This window comes from Chrysemys picta, chromosome 9 (assembly GCF_011386835.1).
Source record: "Chrysemys picta bellii isolate R12L10 chromosome 9, ASM1138683v2, whole genome shotgun sequence".
NCBI classification, from domain to species: domain Eukaryota; kingdom Metazoa; phylum Chordata; order Testudines; family Emydidae; genus Chrysemys; species Chrysemys picta.
This window is the reverse complement of record NC_088799.1, coordinates 65,244,268-65,265,339: the sequence shown is the minus strand read 5'-3', so window position 1 is coordinate 65,265,339 and position 21,072 is coordinate 65,244,268. Positions and strand designations below refer to the sequence as shown.

Sequence of the window (21,072 nt, the reverse complement as noted above, 5' to 3'; positions counted from 1 at the left end):
CTATACCTATCTCCTAGAACTGGAAGGGACCCCAAAAGGTCATCGAGTCCAGCCCCCTGCCTTCACTAGCAAGACCAAGTACTGATTTTGCCCCAGATCCCTAAGTGGCGCCCTTAAGGATTGAACTCACAACCCTAGGATTAGTAGGCGAATGCTCAAACCACTGAACTATCCCTCCCCCTCTTTGTTCTTGCTCTGATGATGCCAAAACCTTCCTACTCACGAAGTTAGGTCAAGAGAAAGCTATTCTAAATTAAGATGATGCCATGGGTTCTGATGAGGTTGGCTGTTTGGATGAGGCTGTTTTGCTTTGTTACCTGACTAGCTGACATATTTGATAGTAAATTGATCTTGCAGGTGTCTGTCACTTTAATGATTTTCGAACTTGTCTTTGAATTGCTTCTTCATTTTCTTTGTGCCTCGCATGCGTTTTATTGGACTTCTTGACAGGGTTGAGTTTTTTGTGAGGATGAGCATCTTATTGCACATCTGTTTCTTTTTGTTACCCTCACACAGTAATTTTATTTAAAAGATAGATAAAAATATGCAACAAGATGAATAAATAGAAGTGAGAGGTTTCTTCTCTACCAGTGACTGTCTAAAATCATTCCTAGACACATGTGCCATTTCTGGGGAGAATGCACAACTGTGGGAGCCTAGTGCTGGCTTTCCTCTAGCATTCATTCGGGTCATACCGGATGGATTTAAGCCGCTGCCTTGCTCCTAGGGCTTGTTTCTCCAGTGTGTCCCAGTGGGGGTGACAGGTGATCGCAGCTCCCTAATTCAGAGTAACCCAACCCAGGTATAAATTAAGCTGTAGGGGGAAAGTTTAGCTTGGAGCACTGGTAAAGCCACTTGGGACTTAGCACCATTAGGGAATCGGACATAGCTTTGCTCTGACACTCCTCAGTCCTGCCCCCCCGATGTACCCTGCCTCCACTTAGGCCAAGCAGTAGAGGCCCAGCACAGGAGCTGGAACGAGGTGGCTGCACTGCCTCCAATGCCTGCCAGCAGAGGTTCTCGCTACTCAGGATATTCTCCCCAGGGACTCTCCAGCGTAAATTCACTGTGACTCTCCAGAGTAAATTCACTGTGAGTCTCTGAAGCTGTTTACTCACTGCAGGCGCTCCCTGGTGGCCAGGCATGGCAGGCTCTCCTCTGCTTCCCTGGCGTGTCCTGCCAACAGCCGGGGCAGCTCAGCAGTCTACCCTCCTGGCCCCCTCGGTGACTCAGCCCTCGAGCTAGGTCACATATTTATGTCCGCCCCTTCTAGGATATATAGTCTGGCAAAGGATAGCCCTGTGATCAGGAAAGGGGCTTCCAGCCTCCCCAGCACCAAGGTCTTGGGGTCTTTACCCTTTGGGACCGTCTCTCATCCTGATTTCCCCATATTGGGGTAGCCTTTCTGCCTTCTGCACCGCCTAGGGGCTGGTAGGAGAACCTATGCTCATCCTTTCCAATCCAGGGCCCAGCGCCACGTCTAACCTCTTCCTTTTTGGTGTGTGCCTGCATAGTCCATCACAGACCCACATATGGACGGACCAGAGAATCCAGGCCCAGGTGGCATCATTTTCATTGATACTATCCTGGTATGGTAGTATTTTACACCCACCTTGCACTGATGCAGGGCAGGGAACAGTCTGGCCCAATTAGCCGGATTCTCTCCTCTCCGTCAATCTGGAGCGACTCCAGAGAAGTCCCATGTGCTTCCACAGGTGTAAAAGTGAGGAGAATGAGGCCCAATAGCTCCTGAATCAACCCAAAAGGACACAAACAAATTCCTCTTTAGATTCAGACGGAGGCTTATGGAAATGTGTGTCACGGTCTCTGCCCACTTCTAATTAGCATGAACATTCTCCTGGAGTATTTTTAATATCTTATTGTTTCTTGCTCCCCCTCTTTCATATTCATCTTTGTCTTTAATTTACCTGCCTGGGCTGACAACCCTGCGGGAAAATCTAATTAAGAAAATCTAATTTTTATAACTGGCTCCAGGAGCAGCAGGGATGGGAACTGAACTCACTGGCTTTCAATGCACAGTGCAGATACTGCACAAATGGGTGGCCAGAGTGTGAGCTTCACTCACTGACAAACTCCCCTGTCATAACTATAAAGGGAAGGGTAACAGCTCTCCTGTGTACAGTACTATAAAATCCCTCCTGGCCAGAGACTCCAAAATCCTTTTCCCTGTAAAGGGTTAAGAAGCTCAGGTAACCTGGCTGACACCTGACCCAAAGGACCAATAAGGGGACAAGATACTTTCAAATCTTGGGGGGCGGCTTTTGTTTATGCTCTTTGTTTGGGAAGTTGTTCGCTCTTGGGACTGAGAGGGACCAGACATCAATCCAGGTTCTCCAAATCTTTCTGAACAAGTCTCTCATATTTCAAACTTGTAAGTAAACAGCCAGGCAAGGCGTGTTAGTTTATCTTTGTTTTCTCAACTTGTAAATGTACCTTTTGCTAGAGTGTTTATCTCTGTTTGCTGTACTTTGAACCTAAGGCTAGAGGGGGGTCCTCTGAGCTCTTTAAGTCTGATTACCCTGTAAAGTTATTTTCCCATCCTGATTTTACAGAGAGGATTTTTACCTTTTTCTTTAATTAAAAGCCTTCTTTTTAAGAACCTGATTGATTTTTCCTTGTTTTTAGATCCAAGGGGGTTGGATCTGTATTCACCAGGAGTTGGTGGGAGGAAGGGGGGGTGATGGTTAATTTCTCCTTGTTTTAAGATCCAAGGGGTTTGGATCTGTATTTACCAGGGAATTGGTGAAGGTATCTCAAGGCTACCCAGGGAAGGGAATTAGCTTTGGGATGGTGGCAGCGGACCAGATCTAAGCTGGTAGTTAAGCTTAGAAGTTTTCATGCAGGCCCCCACATTTGTACCCTAAAGTTCAAAGTGGGGAAGCAGCCTTGACATCCCCTGACGTGGAGGGCTTGGTCCTGCCCCACTCAGAGGGCGAAAGAGCAGAAAATCCTCCCTCCATGTTCTCACAGATATAGGTTTACCCCATACTTCACACCTGTCCACTGCAACAGTGCTGAGCCCCCCAAATTCATGTCCTGTAGGCCCTCCAGATGATGTGATCCCTCTGGTGCTCTTATCCTGAGTCACTGCAGCCTTGAAAACCTGACCAACTATTCCTGTTTGCTTATACAAAGGCCCCTTACTGTGGTGCTTTGCTTCAGTTCTTCAGCTCTGCTCAAGCCTGAGTGCTGGCCCACGGTCTCAGCAGGAGCTAATGATGCTAGTGCAGACAGCCACACAATCATGCGCAATGATAGCCCAGACACACAGACCCCTACCTGGGTTTCACACAAAGGGCCAGCTCCTCAGCTGCTGGAGATCAGCACTGTTCCACTGGCTGTAATGGAACTGCATCAATTCACCCAGCTGGCAAACAGACCCCTCTCCGGATTATATCGCGAACGTGTGCACACACGCTAACTGCAAACTTTTACTGGCATAGTTATGCCAGTCGGGGTGGGATCCCTGACCACCACAGCTGTGCTGGCAGAATCCCGTAGTGTAGAGGCAGTTATAATGGCTTATTTTGCTCAGAGGCGCTGGATAAGATATACTGGTAAAAGCACAATTTGGCTAAGAACGCTGTGCCAGTACAGTGCTGTAACTCCCCACTTAGCATTGTAGTTATGTAACCCTTCTGCCCCTCTGAGTTGGCAGCAACAAGGGCCGGGTTCTGTATCTAGGGGGTCCGTTTCAATAACGCAATGCAAAACCGGCTTGAGCCCCCACCCAGTGGCCTGGGACAATTACATACCACCCCCTGGGTGCCTCTAAGAGGCAATACTTCCCCTCTCGCAAGCACGGAGTCTGAGTGTAGCAGAAAATGTTTAATAACATGAGGTGAACAACATCAGCATTAAATTGGGAAAACACCACAAACAGGATTCATAGCACAAACCATGAGTAAAAGACCCACCCCCAAAGTCCCAAAAGTCCAACACCCCAAAAGTCTCTGTCCCTGGTCAGTGCAGCCCCAGAGTTCAAAAGTTTATCTGCAGAATCTTACACACACACCCCCACAGCTTGGGTGGAAATGGGAGGGGGAGAGAAAGGGGCATGCGGGCTATTAAGGGGCACCTTACGTGGTCCAAAGCCAACTGCCCCGCCTCTCCATGGGATTCTGCTTGCAGCCTTCACCATGAGCCACTCCGCTCCGCTCCCCCCCTCCAGCCGTCCCGCAAACTGCTCTGCTTGCTGTCCCATGGACCGCACCAACCGTCCTGCAAACTGCTCCGCTCCGCTCTCCCGCTCACGCCGTCCCGCAAACTGCTCAGCTCCACTAGCCGCTTAGCAATAAATCTTCAGGCTCCCCCACTAGTTAACACAGCACTCAGTGATCTCAGTGCATAGTGATTTCAGCTTATAGCAAGGGAGCCCCAGTGCTGGTGCACCATTGGCCCAAAGTGAATTCAACATAAGCTGCCTATAATTTAGACTCTTAATTGAATCAAAATTAGCTCTGCTGTTCAACAGTGGAGAGAGCAGATGGTGTTTCAGGCCCTCAAAGGGGCCTATCCTATCAGGTACAAATACCTGTCCCCAGCCTCTCTCCATTCACTAGGTTTTGTAACCCATGCCCCTTGTCTAGCGAGTGCTACTTAGTTAATGGTGAGTCCCTCTGTCATACAACAGTTCCACTGACCTTGATTCACAGAATCAGAGTAACAACACTTTATTCTTCCTGCCCCAATAACAGAGAAACTGGGGATCCCACACCAGCCAAAGTAACCACTTTCAGTTGCTGTTGTCCCAGGTTAGGCGGGTGGGTGTGCCTATGCAAACAAGATCAGCCCCTGAAGTTCTTTTCCACCCTCGCCATAATTCACCACCAGATGTCAGGGTAGAACTCATCCTGACTCTGCTTACAGTTATGTTCCTGAAAAATGCGACTTTAAGCAAAACGATGTTAAATGAATTCAATTTCCCCATAAGAATTAATGTAAATGAGGAGGTTAGGTTCCAGGGAATTTTTTTTCACCAGACAAAAGACTATATTACACACACAGTATAGGTTTTAAACAAACAATTTAATACTGGTACACAGTGATGATGATTGTGAAGCTTGGTTGAGGTAGAGGAGTCAGGGTGGGATATTTTTCCAGGGAATGCCTTACTGCTAAATGGTGAACTACCAATTGGCTGAGCCCTCAAGGGTTAACTCTCACACTCTACAAGGCAGCAGGAATGGAGGGAGAGGAGAGAGCATTGCAGACAGAGACAGACACACACTGTGTGTGTGTGAGAGAGATGCGCATTTCCCCTTTAAGTACACTGCCTTGTTAACTAGATCAGCTTGCTGAGACAGCAGCTGCTGCTGCCAGCAAGCTCCGCCCTGTCATGTGTCTCCCCACTCTATGGAAGATGGGGTTAGCGGGGTGCAGGAGCAGGGGGGAGGGGGACACCCTGACATTAGTCCCCCTCTTCCTCCCCCTCCCCCCCCCGCACAGCAAGCAGGAGTCTCGGGGAGCAGCTCCAAGGCAGAGGGCAGGAGCAACACATGGAAGTGGGGGGAGGGACAGCTGCAATTGCTAGCCTGCTGGGCAGCTGCTGCACAGGGAACTTAGAGGAGTGGGGGAGCTGATAGGAGGAGCTGATAGGGGGCTACTGGTCCACCCCGGTTCCAAGCCCCTACCAGCTAGCTGCAACGGGCTGCTCTTCCTGCAAGCAGTGGACAAAGCAGGCGGCTATCAAACAACATTAGAAGGGAGCATTGCACAACTTTAAATGAGCATGTTCCCTAATTGATCAGCAACGTAACAACAAAACAACGTTAACCAGGACGACTTTAAGTGAGGAGTTACTGCATAGCAGTGCTCTAGCTCCTAGCTAAGTGCTCCTATTGCAGGCCTGGCATCCGTTCCTTACACATTCATAGCATGCCCACCTCTCCTGGCCAGTCATGCACCCTGCGTGTGTGCACAGTGTGCAAACCTCTATGCAGGTCCATTAGCGCCGACAGGTATCCCAGATACACTACCGCAGACACCACACCATGGTGCAAACACACGCACACAGCTGTCCATGTAACCATCCCGGTCACACGCTCTCCTTGCTGCACACCCAGGAAGTGACTCTGGATTTTCTTCGGGAAGGCAGAGGCACCGACCCTCCCCTGTCTGAGGTTAGTGCAGCCTCTTCCCTGGCAGTCCCTTTCCCCCTCTCCCTATTCAGCAATAATGTCACGCCAAATGGCTCATTCATCATCCCAAATTAGCCATTATTAAAGCCATCCATTTGCAGGGCTGTGGCTAAAATGAATTGTGTTATTATTCCAGTTACGACAATGAATGACCTGACATCAAAAACCATTTTGAATTCGCAGTGAGAAGGCAATCAATTATTTTGTTCCACTGCCTTCCTGGCTGGGAGCACCAGGCTCTGTGCTAGAAACAGGCTGTGCTCCATTAATGGTATCTCAAAGCCCCAGTCAGGAGACTGGAGTATTCCATTTCATGCCGTGGCAATTACCAAGGTAGCTGTTGTTGTTAACCCCCTGCAGCCTCTGTTATGCTACGGCTGCTCTCTGTTTGGGATGGGGTTGGTATGTGCCTGGCATGTGTGTGGATTTAACCTGTCTGGGGCTGCTTGTTTAATCAAAGCAGTTCTCAAGCTGGGGCTTCCTTTGACTGGCAACACTCACAGGCTGGCACCGCGGGGCACTAGCCATGGCACCCACAGTCATTAGGGACCCGCTTGGGCCTGTCCCTCTCTCCTGTTGCAACCCGTCTGTTGTCCATTTCCACCATGCCTGCCTCCTCCTCCCTCTCTGCTCTCAGCCCTGTTGGGAGTCTATTCAGACGGTCTGTCTCAGGCAGGCAGAAGAAAGCTGGACCCATACTAATTAGCTTCAATTAAGTTTTTGTTGTCTGACTGTCCTGTCGCACAGTTCATGTGCCCAAGGCTGTTGTGCTCCTGGCTCTGTGGCTCTCATTCACTTCCCTTTGTTTCATGCACAATAATAGTAATATTGGATGACCGCTCTGCCTTCCATCTGCCTTGGCACCTGTCCCTGAGAAGAGTGCCTGAGCAGAGAGCTGCATGCAGCCTCCTCCATGTACCAGTCTGGAAGGGCTGGGAATGGGAGCGGTGGGTGGTCTCCCGCACATGGCTGTGTTGGCATGCAGGCAAACACTCCTCCTTTACGTAAAGCAGTCTGAAATGGTGCCAGCCACCTGTCTGCTCTGACATGACCGGGACAGGCTGAGCCACTGAGAATAAAGTAACAGTACTTTCCACTTTATGTGCCTTGCCCAGGGTCACAGAGACAGATGGGAGTTCTATTTCTGGCTCTGCTACTGACTAACTCTCAGTCTGATACTCATCACATTGTGTCCTCTGAACATGGTGAATCTTCCTGCCCCTATCTGAATCCAAGGACTCTTCACACTTTTGCGTCAAATCCAGTCACGATGAATGGTCCGGTGGGTACCGCTGTTGACCAAAAGTTGGACTTGAGGCAGAACTGTCCAAAATGATGTGTCTGGTGGCTCCATGAGTTGCTGCAGCATTTAAGCTTTCATTAATGAAAGCCAGTCGCTAACCTTCGGTGGCAGAGATACCTCTTACTGAGTGTGCCCTGTTGCTGTGCTCTCTTCACAAGTCTTTGGATAAACAGAAACCACTCTGGAAAGGGTGAGCTACTCCCTTCATTTCAGGGGAGTGTTCAATCTGAAGACTAATGATTACAGTGCAAATATCAACCCTGTTTACTGTTTCACTGCTGCTGGTTGTAGTAGAAGCATCCAGCTATTCTTGGAGCATGGTCGGAGACAGAGTGGGATCTTTTCCCTCCTAGTCTGAGCCCTGCTGTCAACCTGCCAGTCACTGATGCAAACGTTTCTTATGCTTGTGCTATAAACATAGCACTGATGTTTCTCTCACCTTCTTCTCTGGGTATTTTATGCCCATATTTAATGACAGTAATACTGGGTATTTCTCCTTCAACTTCCATCCACACCTGCTTTATAAGCACTGACTTAACCTCACAACCCCGCTATAGCAGGTGTCCTCCCCATCTTACACATGAGGGCACTGAGGCACAAGGGAGAAAATGACTTTTACCCAGGGGTAGGCAGTGAATCAGTAACCGAGCTAGGAATGGAATGTAGAACTCTTGATTCCTAGTTCCCTTTTCCAGCCAGTCTGCACATCACCTCCCAAACTTAACCTATAGATAGTCCTTCAGGTGTTTCTAGCTGCTTCTTCCCTGCTTCACCTTGTTTGGTTTCTGGGGGATCTCTGGCACTAATCTAGGTCCCAGTTCCCTGGCTGCTGTCCTGGCCATCTGGGCATGAACTGGCCTTCTGGTAGGACTGTGTATACTAGGATGCAACTTACTCTCTGTAACCCTGCACATTAGCTTAGCACAGGAAGTAAAAATATTGTATACAAGTGGATCTGCAAGACAAATGTAATTGGATGCAGTATTCTTTTTGACATCCTGTTCTAACGGCTGTGGGTGTTATTGATGGAGAATCGCTTTTATAGGCCTCTCCCAGAGTTGGCCAGATTTCAGCAATGAGTGAGTGAAACGAGACACATACAGTTGGTGAGGAGCAATGACATCTTTCAGAATGGAAGGCCCTTTACAAATACAAGCTCTCATCCAAAAGACAGGGTGCGGGTAAGTTGTCTCATTGTCTGGGTGAGAGGCTCTCAAAGCTATGCATTAAATGAAGCACAACAGGCCCCAAAGGATATACTAATGAACACTAAGGCCTGGTCTACACTACGGCTTTAATTCGGTTTTATCAGCGTTAATTCGAATTTACCCTGCAACCGTCCACACAACGACGCCATTTATTTCGAAATAAAGGGCCCTTTAAATCGATTTCTGTACTCCACCCCGACGAGCGGAGTAGCGCCAAAATCGATTTTAACATTTCGAATTAGGGATAGTGTGGCCGCAATTCGATGGTATTGGCCTCCGGGAGCTATCCCACAGTGCATCATTGTGACCGCTCTGGACAGCAATCTAAACTCGGATGCACTGGCCAGGTAGACAGGAAAAGCCCCGCGAACATTTGAATTTCATTTCCTGTTTGCCCAGCGTGGAGAGCACAGGTGACCACAGATAGCTCATCAGCACAGGTAGCCATGCAGGCCGATAATCGAAAAAGAGCACCAGCATGGACCGTGAGGGAGGTACTGGATCTGATCGCTATATGGGGAGAGGATTCAGTGCTAGCAGAACTTCGTTCTAAAAGACGAAATGCCAAAACTTTTGAAAAAATCTCCAAGGGCATGATGGAGAGAGGCCACAATAGGGACTCAGATCAGTGCCGCGTGAAAGTCAAGGAGCTCAGACAAGCCTATCAAAAAACAAAGGAGGCAAACGGTCGCTCTGGGTCAGAGCCGCGGACATGCCGCTTCTACGCCGAGCTGCATGCAATTCTAGGGGGGACCGTCACCACTACCCCACCTGTGATCGTGGATTCCGGGTCGGGGATAGTCTCATCAGCTACACCTGAGGATTCTGCCGATGGGGGAGAGGAGGAGGAGGATGAGCTTGCAGAGAGCACACAGCACTCTGTTCTCCCCAACAGCCAGGATCTTTTTCTCAGCCTGACTGAAGTACCCTCCCAACCCCCCCAAGCCAGTATCCAAGACCCTGACCCCATGGAAGGGACCTCAGGTGAGTTTACCTTTTAAAATATAAAACTTGTTTTAAAAGCAAACGGTTTTTAATGATTACTTTTCCCTGAGGACTTGGGATGCATTCGCGGTCAGTTCAGCTACTGGAAAAGTCTGTTAACGTGTCTGGGGATGGAGCGGAAATCCTCCAGGGACATCTCCATGAAGCTCTCCTGGAGGTACTCCAAAAGCCTTGCCACAAGGTTTCTGGGCAGTGCATCCTTATTCCGTCCTCCATGGTAGGACACTTGACCACGCCATGCTTGCAGCAAGTAATCTGGTATCATTGCCTGACAAAGCCTGGCAGCGTATGGTCCCGGTGTTTGCTGGCATTCAAGCAACATCCGTTCTTTATCTTGTTGTGTAATCCTCAGGAGAGTGATATCACTCATGGTAACCTGGTTGAAATACGGGAACTTAATTAAGGGGACAGAGGTGGCCGTTCCTACTGGGCTGTTTGCCTGTGGCTGAAAATAAATCCTTCCCTGCAGTTAGCCAAGCGCAGATGGGAAATTGGCCCTGAGCTTTTCGCGTTTGGCTAGCAGGGATCTTCCCTGTTACCAGCCATAGGGTGGGGGGAGGGGTACCGTGATCATCCCAGAGAATTTATGGCGGGCGGGGGGCGGCCGGGGGGGGGGGGGGGTGGTTAGTTTGGTTCCTGCAGAGATCTTCCCTGATACCAGCCACGCGGTGGGGGGAGGGGTACAGCGATCATCCCAGAGAATTCATGGCGGGAGGGGGGGGAGTGGTTAGTTTGTTTTCTGCTGCTGCTGAATGTTAACAGAAAAACCGCAGCACTCTACGGGCTTTGCTTGGTATGTGGGAAAGGAGGGCGCAGAAGCCGTAAGACAATGGCTTACCATGGCCGCATGCAAGCCGAATTCTGTTGCCCGGACCTGTGATCTCTAGCAGCAAAGCCACAGGCACTCAGTATTAAGAGGCAAAATGCAACCTTGCACAGAAATCACATGTGCTATGTAATGTGAATAGTGTTGGTCACCGTGAAAGAGTATAAGCATTGTTCTGCAAAATGTATCTTTTTAAACAATTCTCTCTTTTTTCCCCTCCCTACAGCAGCTGCAAATTCCTCAAGCCTCCCTCCTCCATCCCGAAGGCTATCACAGATAAGGCGTCGTAAGAAGAAGACGCGAGACGAGATGTTTGCAGAAATTATGGAATCCAGCCGCAGTGACAGAGCTCATCTGAATGAGTGGAAGGAAACGGTTTCAAAGTATAGGAAAGAAGCCAGTGAACGTGAGGACAGGAGGGACCAACGTGAGGACAGGAGGGACACTCGAGATGAGAGGTGGCGGCAGGAAGATCAGAGGAGGCAGGATGCAACGCTGGGGCTGCTGCGTGAGCAAACAGACATGCTCCGGCGTCTGGTGGAGCTTCAGGAACGGCTGCAGGAAAACAGACTGCCGCTACAGCCCCTGTACCCCCCTCCCCATGTTCCATATCCTCCTCTCCCAGACGTGTAAGAACGCGGGGGGGGAGGCTCCGTACACCTTCCCATTCCACCCCAGTGGACAGCCCAAGCAAAAGGCTGTCATTTTTTTAACCTTTTTTTAGTGGCCTTTTCCTTCCCACCGATCCTCCTCCCAAATCCCACCCGGGTTCCCTCCCTCTTTTTCTAATTATTAATAAAGAATAAATGATTTTTAAATGATAGTGACTTTATTTGGTTTGAAAGCAAGCTGGGGGAAGGGGGAGGGTGGGTTCCTTACAGAAAATGAGTCAATAAAGGGGGCAGGTTTTCATGAAGGAGAAACAAACAGATATTTCACACTGTAGCCTGGCCAGTCATGAAACTGGTTTTCAAAGCTTATCTGATTCACAGCGCTTCCTGGTGTGCTCTTCTAATCGCCCTGGTGTCTGGCTGCGCGTAATCAGCAGCCAGGCGATTTGCCTCAGCCTCCCACCCCGCCATAAAGGTCTCCCCCTTACTTTCACAGAGATTGTGGAGCACGCAGCAAGCAGAAATAACAATGGGGAGATTTCTTTGGCTGAGGTCAGAGCGAGTCAATAATGAATGCCAGCGACCTTTTAAACGGCCAAATGCACATTGTACCACCATTCTGCACTTGCTCAGCCTGTAGCTGAACAGCTCCTGACTCCTGTCCAGGCTGCCTGTGTATGGCTTCATGAGCCATGGCATTAAGGGGTAGGCTGGGTCCCCAAGAATAACCATTGGCATTTCAACATCCCCAACGATTATTTTCTGGTCCAGAAAGTAAGTCCCTTGCTGCAGCCCTTTAAACAGAGTAGTGTTCCTGAAGACGCGAGCGTCATGAACCCTTCCCGGCCAGCCCACGTTGATGTTGGTGAAACGTCCCATGTGATCCACAAGTGCTTGCAGCACCATTGAAAAGTACCCCTTGCGGTTTATGTACTCGGTGGCTTGGTGCTCCGGTGCCAAGATAGGGATATGGGTTCCATCTATCGCCCCACCACAGTTAGGGAATCCCATTGCAGCAAAGCCATCCACTATGGCCTGCACATTTCCCAGAGTCACTAACTTTCGTAGCAGCACCTGAGTGATTGCTTTGACTACTTGCATCACAGCAGCCCCCACTGTAGATTTGCCCACTCCAAATTGATTCCCGACTGACCGGTAGCTGTCTGGCGTTGCAAGCTTCCACAGGGCTATCGCCACGCGCTTCTCAACTGTGAGGGCTGCTCTCATCTTGGTATTCTGGCGTTTCAGGGCAGGGGACAGCAAGTCACAAAGTTCCATGAAAGTGCCCTTACGCATGCGAAAGTTCCGCAGCCACTGGGAATCATCCCAGACCTGCAACACTATGCGGTCCCACCAGTCTGTGCTTGTTTCCCTTGCCCAGAATCGGCGTTCCATGGATAGAACCTGCCCCATTAACAACATGATCTCCAAAGCACTGGGGCCCGTGGTTTCACAGAATTCTGTGTCCGTGTCCATGTCCATGTCCTCATCATGCTTGTCGCTGCCCTGCCGCCGCCGCCGCCTCCACGCCTCGTTTTTCTGGTCCTGGCTCAGCATAAACTCCACGAGAACGCGAGAGGTGTTTACAATGTTCATGACTGCTGTCTTGAGCTGAGCGGGCTCCATGCTTGCTGTGGTATGGAGTCTGCAGTGTTCACCCAGGAAAAAAGGCGCGAAATGGTTGTCTGCCGTCCGTTGCTTTCATGCAGGGAGGGAGGGAGGGAGGGAGGAGGTGAGGCTGTACCCAGAACCACCTGCAACGATGTTTTTTGTCCCATCAGGCACTGGGATCTCAACCCAGAATTCCAATGGGCGCGGGAGACTGCGGGAACTATGGGATAGCTATGGGATAGCTACCCAGAGTGCAACGCTGCAGAAATCGATGCTAGCCCCGGTACTTGGACGCACACCGCCGAATTAATGTGCTTAGTGTGGCCGCATACATTTCGACTTTATACAATCTGTTTCCCAAATTCAAATTATATAAATTCGGATTAACCCCGTAGTGTAGACATAACCTAAGTGTTTAAATCACAGCACGAAGTGTTCACTGTGTTAAGGAAATAATGAATGGAGATTAAACTCCCCCTGCAGTGCAGAGAAAAATGGAAAACTTTTGGGTGAATTGAGAAGGGCTAGGTGGTTAAGGAATACCAGGATGTGAGGATAAGATGTGGTTTATTTAAAAAAAATGGAAGAGGAAGGTTTCTTCGCAGAGTCACTATAGGCTCATCTTGTGTCCCTGTGTACATCAGAACAGTAAGGAGAAAGGAACAAATGTAATTACTCCAGCTGGAACTTGGCCAGGACCATAAGGTTAGCAATCTCCACATTGGGAAAAGAAAAGTGGCACATGGCCTCCTCTAAAAGACTCTGTCAACGTCACAGCATCCCCTAGCACCAGGCTAGACCAGTGGAAAGAATGCAACATCTGGGCCGTCCTTGGTGGCCTTACATGCAAGGCCTGGCTTGGCACAACCTCTCTTAGATGGTGATATCAGAGCCAAAGGTCATGTGATACATGGCTCAAGCCCCCCGAAGAGTGTATAGTGGGTTCAAAGTGGTGTAAATTAGTGTAGTATCACCGCTAAAGTGATTTTCCCCTTTAACAATCCTGCCTCCATATTTAAAATAATTTCAGCACCTCCTGGGGGAGAATGAAAGCTTTTCTTCTGAACACTTATTTAAAACCTAATCTTCATCTCACTCGGCCTTATCGGGTTTTGGAATGGGCTGCAAGATTTAAATGAGGTGAAATGAAAAGACTTAAGAGACAAGAGGAGGCTCTTGAGGAGACTGGAAAGAATAATCTACAGCGATGAAGAAACGTGATAGTGACTGAAACAGGGAAGGAAAGAAAGGATCTTAAGAAAACCAGAAGCAGCGTCAGTGAGGCAATCACGAATACAGAGGGATGCTGGACACTTTTTAGTGTGTGGGCTCCCTCTGGCTGGGACAGGAGCAGAGCAGATTTGTTTGCCATTCTAGTCCCTTTCAAAGACTTGGGCCCCGATCCTGCAATCCATACTCATGTGAATAAGCCTTTCTCTGGTGAGTTGATGTCAGTGGGAGCAGTGGTTGCAAGACTGGATCCTCCAGCTGGGGAGCAGGGGGAAGAGACTTGACACCCAGAATGTAAGCAAAAAATCAATTTTAAAAAATGAATAAAAATTGATTTCAGGTGAGAAACAGACTGTAACTGTTGGTGAGAAACACATGATCTACTGATCTCAATGCTTATCAGGCTCCTCATCACCATAGGCTCTGAGCATCTCACCCTCATGAATGGATTCATCCACCCAGAACTCCTGCGAGAGAGGCTAGTACTATTAGCCCATTTCACAGATGGGGAACTGAGGCACAGAGAGATTTAAGTGTTACCCTTAGTGACCGAGAGCCTAAATGCCATTTTCAAAAGTGACTTAGGAGCCTGTTTCACTCAGTGGGATTTAGACTCCTAAAGGCCAGATCTTTAAAGGCCTTTAGGAACCTAAAGATGCAGCTGGATGCCTGCCAGGATTTTCTAACACATAGGCATTTAACTCCCTTTGAAATGAATGGGAGTGGGGTGCCTAGATGCTGGGTCTCTAGGCACCTAAACACCTTTTGAAAATTCTAGCTTTTAGGAGTGGAAATCCCATTGACTTTCAGTGAAACTGGCTCTTAAGTCACATAGACACTTTTGAAATGTTCCCCTCATTAACTTGTCCAAGGTCCCACAGGAAGTTTGTAGCTATACCAGGACTTGAACCCACAGTCTCTGTGTCTTAGACCGGTGCCCTATCCCTAAGCCTCCCTGCCAGGTTTTGGAGTCTTATATTCCTACTCTCCTATATTTTAACACTCAATTTCTCTCCTCCGTGTGTGTGTGTGAAAGACCCACACCAACAGGGGAAACTGACTGACCATAGCAGGGGAGAAGCGTAAGGTGGATTGTGCACAAAGCGCTGCCAGAGGGCCAAAGTGAAACACACTGGAAAACAATGCAAAAATAATCTCTCTCTAGTCTTTCTGTTACAGTGACCTTAGGCATTACCTGCGACAAGAGGAGACTAAATATTTCCAGACAGAAGAGTGATTTTTAAATTGCTGATGTCTCTGTAGACTGTGGAGACTCTTCAGGGCAGGAGGCACCACCTATCTTGTTTTGAATCAAGGCCCTGTGTAATTGACAACCACTGACTTTGTGGCAGAATCTAACCTTTGCCACAGAATTGGGTCCCAAAAGCAAGGCTCTGATTTAAAATAAATAAATAAATAAAATTTAAAAATGGGTGGAATTCTCAAAAGCACTCAGTATTGTCCTGTCTTGTCCATGAACTCAGTAGACTTCAGTGGGAGAAGAGTTAAGCCAATGCTGAGCACTTCTGAAAACCCTGTTTGGAGCTATGATATGGATGAACTGCCCCATTTAACTCAATAATTGTTAACTCTGAAGCCTATTGATGTCAATTACAAAAACTTCCAGCTTCCCCTTGTTGGTTTCTACAGTGCAGTAATAAGTTGCCCAATATGATGAAAAACTAAAATGCAGGGACAGAGTCAAAGGAACTGAATGTCACATCAAAGCACTACATTCTGATATCACACTGAACATGGTGTCTTACGCCATGAATAATTCTACTGAAGTCGGTGGGGAATATCTGTGCAGCAAGATGCTCCTCAGCGTGAGTAACAATGAGCAGACTCTGGCTCATGATTAATCGCACAAGGAAATCTCTCCTGCGTGTATTATTCATTTTTCTATGAAATTAAAGAAAACATTCCATTTGCTAAGTTCTCTGGAGCGGCCACAGAATTTCCATTCTTAGGTGGCCCCCATTGCTGTAGTATGGGGGTGCCCCCTTTTTTACATAGTGCTCCTCTGAGGGAGGGCAGTACTAGTCCCATTTTACAACTGGGGAAGTGATTTGTGCAAGGTCACACACTGCATCTGTGGCGCATCAGAGAATCAAAGCCTGATCTCCAGGCACCAGGCCTTACTGTGGGAGAGTTCTGCAGAAACCAGCCCCCTTTGCTCAGAATTCAGGGCTGGGTTGCTGCAGAGTACGTGGATTACGATGTGCTACTTTAAATTGACTCTGAAGGCACCTTTCTTACATGTCAATTATGTCTGTGCACTTGCAGGTGTCATTGGCTTCTGTTGCCTAAGGGAGATGTATCAAAAACAAAAGGCCTGATCCAAAGCCCATCCAGTTCAACTGGAGTCTTTCCATAGAGTCCAGTGGGCGATGGATCAGGCCCAGTAAAATAGGTGAAAAGACTGAAATTATTCCTTCAGATGGAGTGCAGATTCAATGGGGCCCATGGAAGAGGCCACTGCTTAGTAAAGTCAAAGGCATGGAGGAGATGGTAGGGCAGAGAAAAGGAAAGGAAGAGATTAAGGAACAAAGTGCACAGAAGCGAAAGGATAGAGAGAGGAAAGGAGAAAGGGAGAGAGATGAGGGTAAAAGAAGAGGCACTGAGAGGTGAATCCTCCACCACAGCAACCTGTACATTTCCTTTTCTAGTCCCTCAGGGCCAGATTTTCAAAGGTATTTAGCTCCAAAAAATCTTCAAAAGCAGCTTTTGAAACTGCATCTTTTGGTGCCTAAATACCTTTGAAAATCTGGCCCCAAGAACCTAAATCATATGCAGGGCAATGACAAGGCTCCTCCAAAGCAGCAGAGCCATCATATATAGCAGCGATTCTCAAACTGTGGGTCGGGACCCCAAAGTGGGTTGGGACCCCATTTTAATGGGGTCACCAGGGCTGGCGTTAGACTTGCCAGGGTCAAAGCCTGAACCCCACTGCCCAGGGCCGAAGCCCAAGAGCCCCCCACTCAGGGCTGAAGCCCTTGGGCTTTGGCTCCCCGACCTGGGGCAGCAGGGCTCGGGCAGACTCTGGCTTCAGTCCCCCTGTGGTGGGATCCCTGGGGTGCAGCCTGGGACTGTGGGACCGCTGTGACTCCTGAACTCTCTCCAGCCTGGGCGGTCTCTCACAATGTCTTGCTAGTGACCAGCAGCAAACGCCTCCAGGTGCTGTTATCACTCAGAACAACTGCAGGTGGAGCCCCACACCCAGCTATATTGCATGAATGCTTCCAGAGCTACTCATGAATCACACAGGGAAAGGCACCAGCCATAGCCCCCAGCTCCCAGCACTGTACCCCAGGAATATACTGTCTGGCACTGCTCAAGATGACCAATGCAGATTTATTGATTGGTTCACCACTTCATCAATGGAAATTGGACATACACCAGCCTTGCAAACCCTGAGCAGATTTGCATACAGACTCACTGGTAAAGATAAACAGTAAAACAAATGTATTGACTACAAAAGATAGATTTTAAGTGATATTAATTGATAGGCAAAGTCAGACTTAGTTACCAAAATAAAATAAAATATAAGCACGCAGTCTAAACTCTCAACCCTATTAGACTGGGTAACATCTAGATTAAGCAGTTTTTCCTCACCCCACTGGATATTGCAATTCATAGTACACAGATTTCACCCTTGAAATCTGGGCCAGTCCCCTCAGTTGGAGTCTTCAGAGTGTCCTTGTTGCTTGCAGCATAGGTGGGTAAAGGAGAAAGGCCCAGCATGGGCCTCCCGTGTTCTGTTTTGTACCCTCAGTGCATGTGCTTGGAAAACACAAATCCAGGCATGTCTGGGGGGCATTGCTGAGTCCCCAGGCAAGGTTGAGCAATTCCCCTGGTGTGGCCTCATGGAGGGGAGTCATTGCATTGCAGCTCCCTTGCTGGACAGTGGCTGTTGATGGGTTGTTTCACACCCCGCCCAGGAATTGGTTACTTTCCTTGCTGTTGCCTCTGGGGAGCTAAATCTGGCTGATTCCCCAATTTACAGCATGTTTTAGTGACAACCATACTTCACAATTCTCATAACTTCATATGCATTAATGATATACATATATGGATAGAGAAAGCACTTTCAACAGATCATAACCTTTCCCAATACCTTACAAGGCATGCTTTATGTGTAGTATCACAATGACATACAGATGAGGAATATGGGAGGTTACAGTGTGTCCCCCAAGGTACAGAATGTCACACACCCCTCCTAGGGTCACGCAGTAATTTTTGTTGTCAGAAGGGGTCGTGGTGCAATGAAGTTTGAGAATCCCTGATATATAGTGTATATAAAAATAAAGTGTGCTTGCGGGGGGAGAGGAGGAGTGGGGAAGGGAGAGATGCTGAGATACCACAGGCTAAGGAAATCCAATTCCCTGTTAAATTGGAAAAGGCAGTGCTTTGAAGATAATGCTGATAGGATAAAGGCTCTAGAACAGAGACAAGGCTGAAGGTCATAGATGCGGGAGAGCGGGTGGGAGGGGTGTGACTGAGGGAGCCCATAAGGACCTGTAATATAGGGGAATATGGAAATGAATATAAAAATCAGCCAGCTTGTAGGAGATTAAAAAACACGGCCTGGCCCCAGGAGCTAAATGCATCCCTGATGCCATGCCACTGACATCACTGGAGTTACAGCAGGGGGGATTTGGCCCCATCTGTTTGGAACGTACTGCAGTCTGCCCAACTTTGAAGTATTTTTGAATGGTATTTTGCAATTCTACACGATGCATTTTGCATGACAAGTGGAGACGTTAGCTCTTTTCATCCAGTGTATTCCCTCCTTGCAGCTGTGATGTAAAACAGGGGCCCTGATCGCACATGGCCATTAGAGACCTTGTGGGCAAAGGAGCTTGCTGGAGTCAGTCCAGTATGCAGTGCTGTGGTGGCTGTCTCAGCAGAGAGGCCAAGGAGACAACTCCCAATTCACCCCACAGGATGAGATTGAGGCACAAGGAGGGCAGTGTACTGGTCACTACTCATTCTGGGTGTAAGTGCAGGGTTTACTTCTCCAGGGCTATCAGGCCAGTCCCTTTCTGCAACACCTCAATGCACAGGCACTTTTAAAACAATAATCCCATGTCATTAGTTTGGAAGTGTTGAGCGACTGTCCACCAGCACCCTGGCAGAATTCCAGCTGCTCACCCCCTCGTGGTTTCAGGTGGTTATGGCATTCACCCTCTTGGGCAGGGTTCTCACTGTGTCCCTTTTAACCACGGCTGCTTTCCACTCTCCAGGTGGCTCTATTTCAATAGTGCCTACCGCACATAGGTACATGCCCATAATAAAAGCCATGGGAGCTACCCCTCATCCCTGCCCCCGCACGAACTATGGGAGGCATGTACCTCAGGCACTGCACCATACCTCCCAGGGCTGAGTGGGAGCACTGCTGCTGTCAGCTTCACCCCTTGGGAGGGTGTAGAGCATGCTCTCCTTCCTAGACAGCCAGCACAGCTATCTGGTGCGATGCTCCCCCCATCCCTTTCGGGGTAGCTAGTGCAGCAGGGGCAGCTGTCAGGGAGCAGTTCCTGTGTCTAGGTGTGCCCAGGCACAGCAATGTGCTTGGCCCCTGCATGAGGGTCAATGCTTCTTCCACGCCGCCTCCTGAGTCCCACAGCCAGCCAGCCACAAGCTGATCCATAGCCTGTAGGTGGCTGTGGGATCCCGTGGGGGTGGAAGGCACTGGAGAAACATACTACAATATATTAATTCTGGAGAATGCAGCAAGGTGTTAAGGAGCTCACCCTGGGTGGGAGCCCCAAGCCGTTTGGTGTGAGCCATCTAACAATAAGGCAATCTCACCTCTTCAATACCCCTCTAACTCTATTTGACTTGGTCTAGAAACTCCAGAAGTGATTCCATCTGCTGCCTTGGTTTGGATTGGGAAGCTTGTGGGGAAACTGTTCATTGCTTAACAAATGGGAGCTGAGGCGCATGGCTGAGGGGCAGGAGGAAGAAATGGGGAATCCCGCTCAAGCTTGCCCTCTATCTCAGGATCTTACACAGCCCCCATTACTCTAGCATCTGAGCACCTCGCAGTCTGTAATGTATTTATCCTCATAGCACCTCTCTGAGATTGGGCCTCAGTGCCCCATCTGTACAATGGGGATAGCAGCACCGCCCTGACGACTAAGGGCAGTTTTTTTATAGGCATATAAAGAAGGAGCTAGCCCCTGAGGCACTTCTGAAAATCCTGCTAGGCCCCATCTGCTTCTTTAGTTGCCTAAATACCCCTAGAAATCAGGGCTGCACTGAAGTGTGTGACGTAGCAAGGAATTGAACCCAGGTGTCCAGCTAGCACCCTGTAACCACTGGACCATCCTTTCTCCCCTGCTCAATCTACTTTCCAGGCTCCCGCTACCCAGCACTCAGCCCAGGATGAAGCAAGTGGCAGTCAAGACATCACATGGTGGGATGTGGGAGATTCGGCTTAAAGACTGCGCAGAAGACAGACCTGGGGATGTGCAGTGGAGTGTGGGGATGAACAGGGGCTACAGAGAAACCTGTCATTGAACAGATCTTAACCCAAGTTTAAGGGAATTCCCAGGCAAAGTACTGTTCTAATTAATGAATTAGACTCTGGTGAGTGGTGCAGACAAACACAGCAGGGAAGGGGGGCTAGGACAGTCCCATTAGCCTCAGGAATGTCTTGAGGAGAGCTAGAAAAACTAATCCCAGCAGACAATTCATTCAACACACTTAGGCTGGGATCTTCAAAAGGGGCCTAAGGGAATTAGATGCCCAACTCCTATTGTCTTTCTAATCCCAGCCATAGTTCCGCCTTCTGCTTGTAAACCATCTACAGAGAAACTTCCGTTTGCACAGATGGGTTCATTATTTGGAATTAGTCAGCTGCTGTCTTGAGTGATACCTTCGTCATGAACAAATCCCAGCGACCATCGCTTTGAGCGTTCACTTGTCCTGGTTTGACAGCTGCATTGTGTGATTGGTCATCTAAAAGAGATTACATTGTGTCTGGTGTTTTATTGGATGACATCCACACCCAGAAGATGGCTGCCAAACACGTCTGGCACCGATTCCCATTCTCTCTCTTCCCACAAACGTTCTTGCATGTCAAAATGCTTTTGCTGAAGAAAAACAATGGAAA

General features: G+C 48.8%; 1 protein-coding gene across 1 annotated transcript; it reads left to right on the top strand.

Annotated features, from left to right (window-relative positions):
• Positions 1 to 8,734: 8,734 nt before the first annotated feature.
• LOC135973395 (uncharacterized) lies at positions 8,735 to 11,136 on the top strand. Its single transcript, XM_065556439.1, has 2 exons — positions 8,735 to 9,656; positions 10,730 to 11,136. Exons 1-2 carry the CDS (start codon positions 9,119 to 9,121, stop codon positions 11,134 to 11,136), a joined length of 945 nt encoding a protein of 314 aa, XP_065412511.1. The 5' UTR covers positions 8,735 to 9,118.
• The last annotated feature ends 9,936 nt before the right edge of the window (positions 11,137 to 21,072 follow it).

Excerpts from the sequence above, each read along its gene's own strand:
- LOC135973395 (XM_065556439.1), top strand. The coding sequence starts at position 9,119 with ATGCAGGCCGATAATCGAAAAAGAGCACCAGCATGGACCGTGAGGGAG. Across the intron at positions 9,657-10,729 it reads CCCCATGGAAGGGACCTCAG|CAGCTGCAAATTCCTCAAGC; the intron begins GTGAGTTTACCT and ends CCCTCCCTACAG.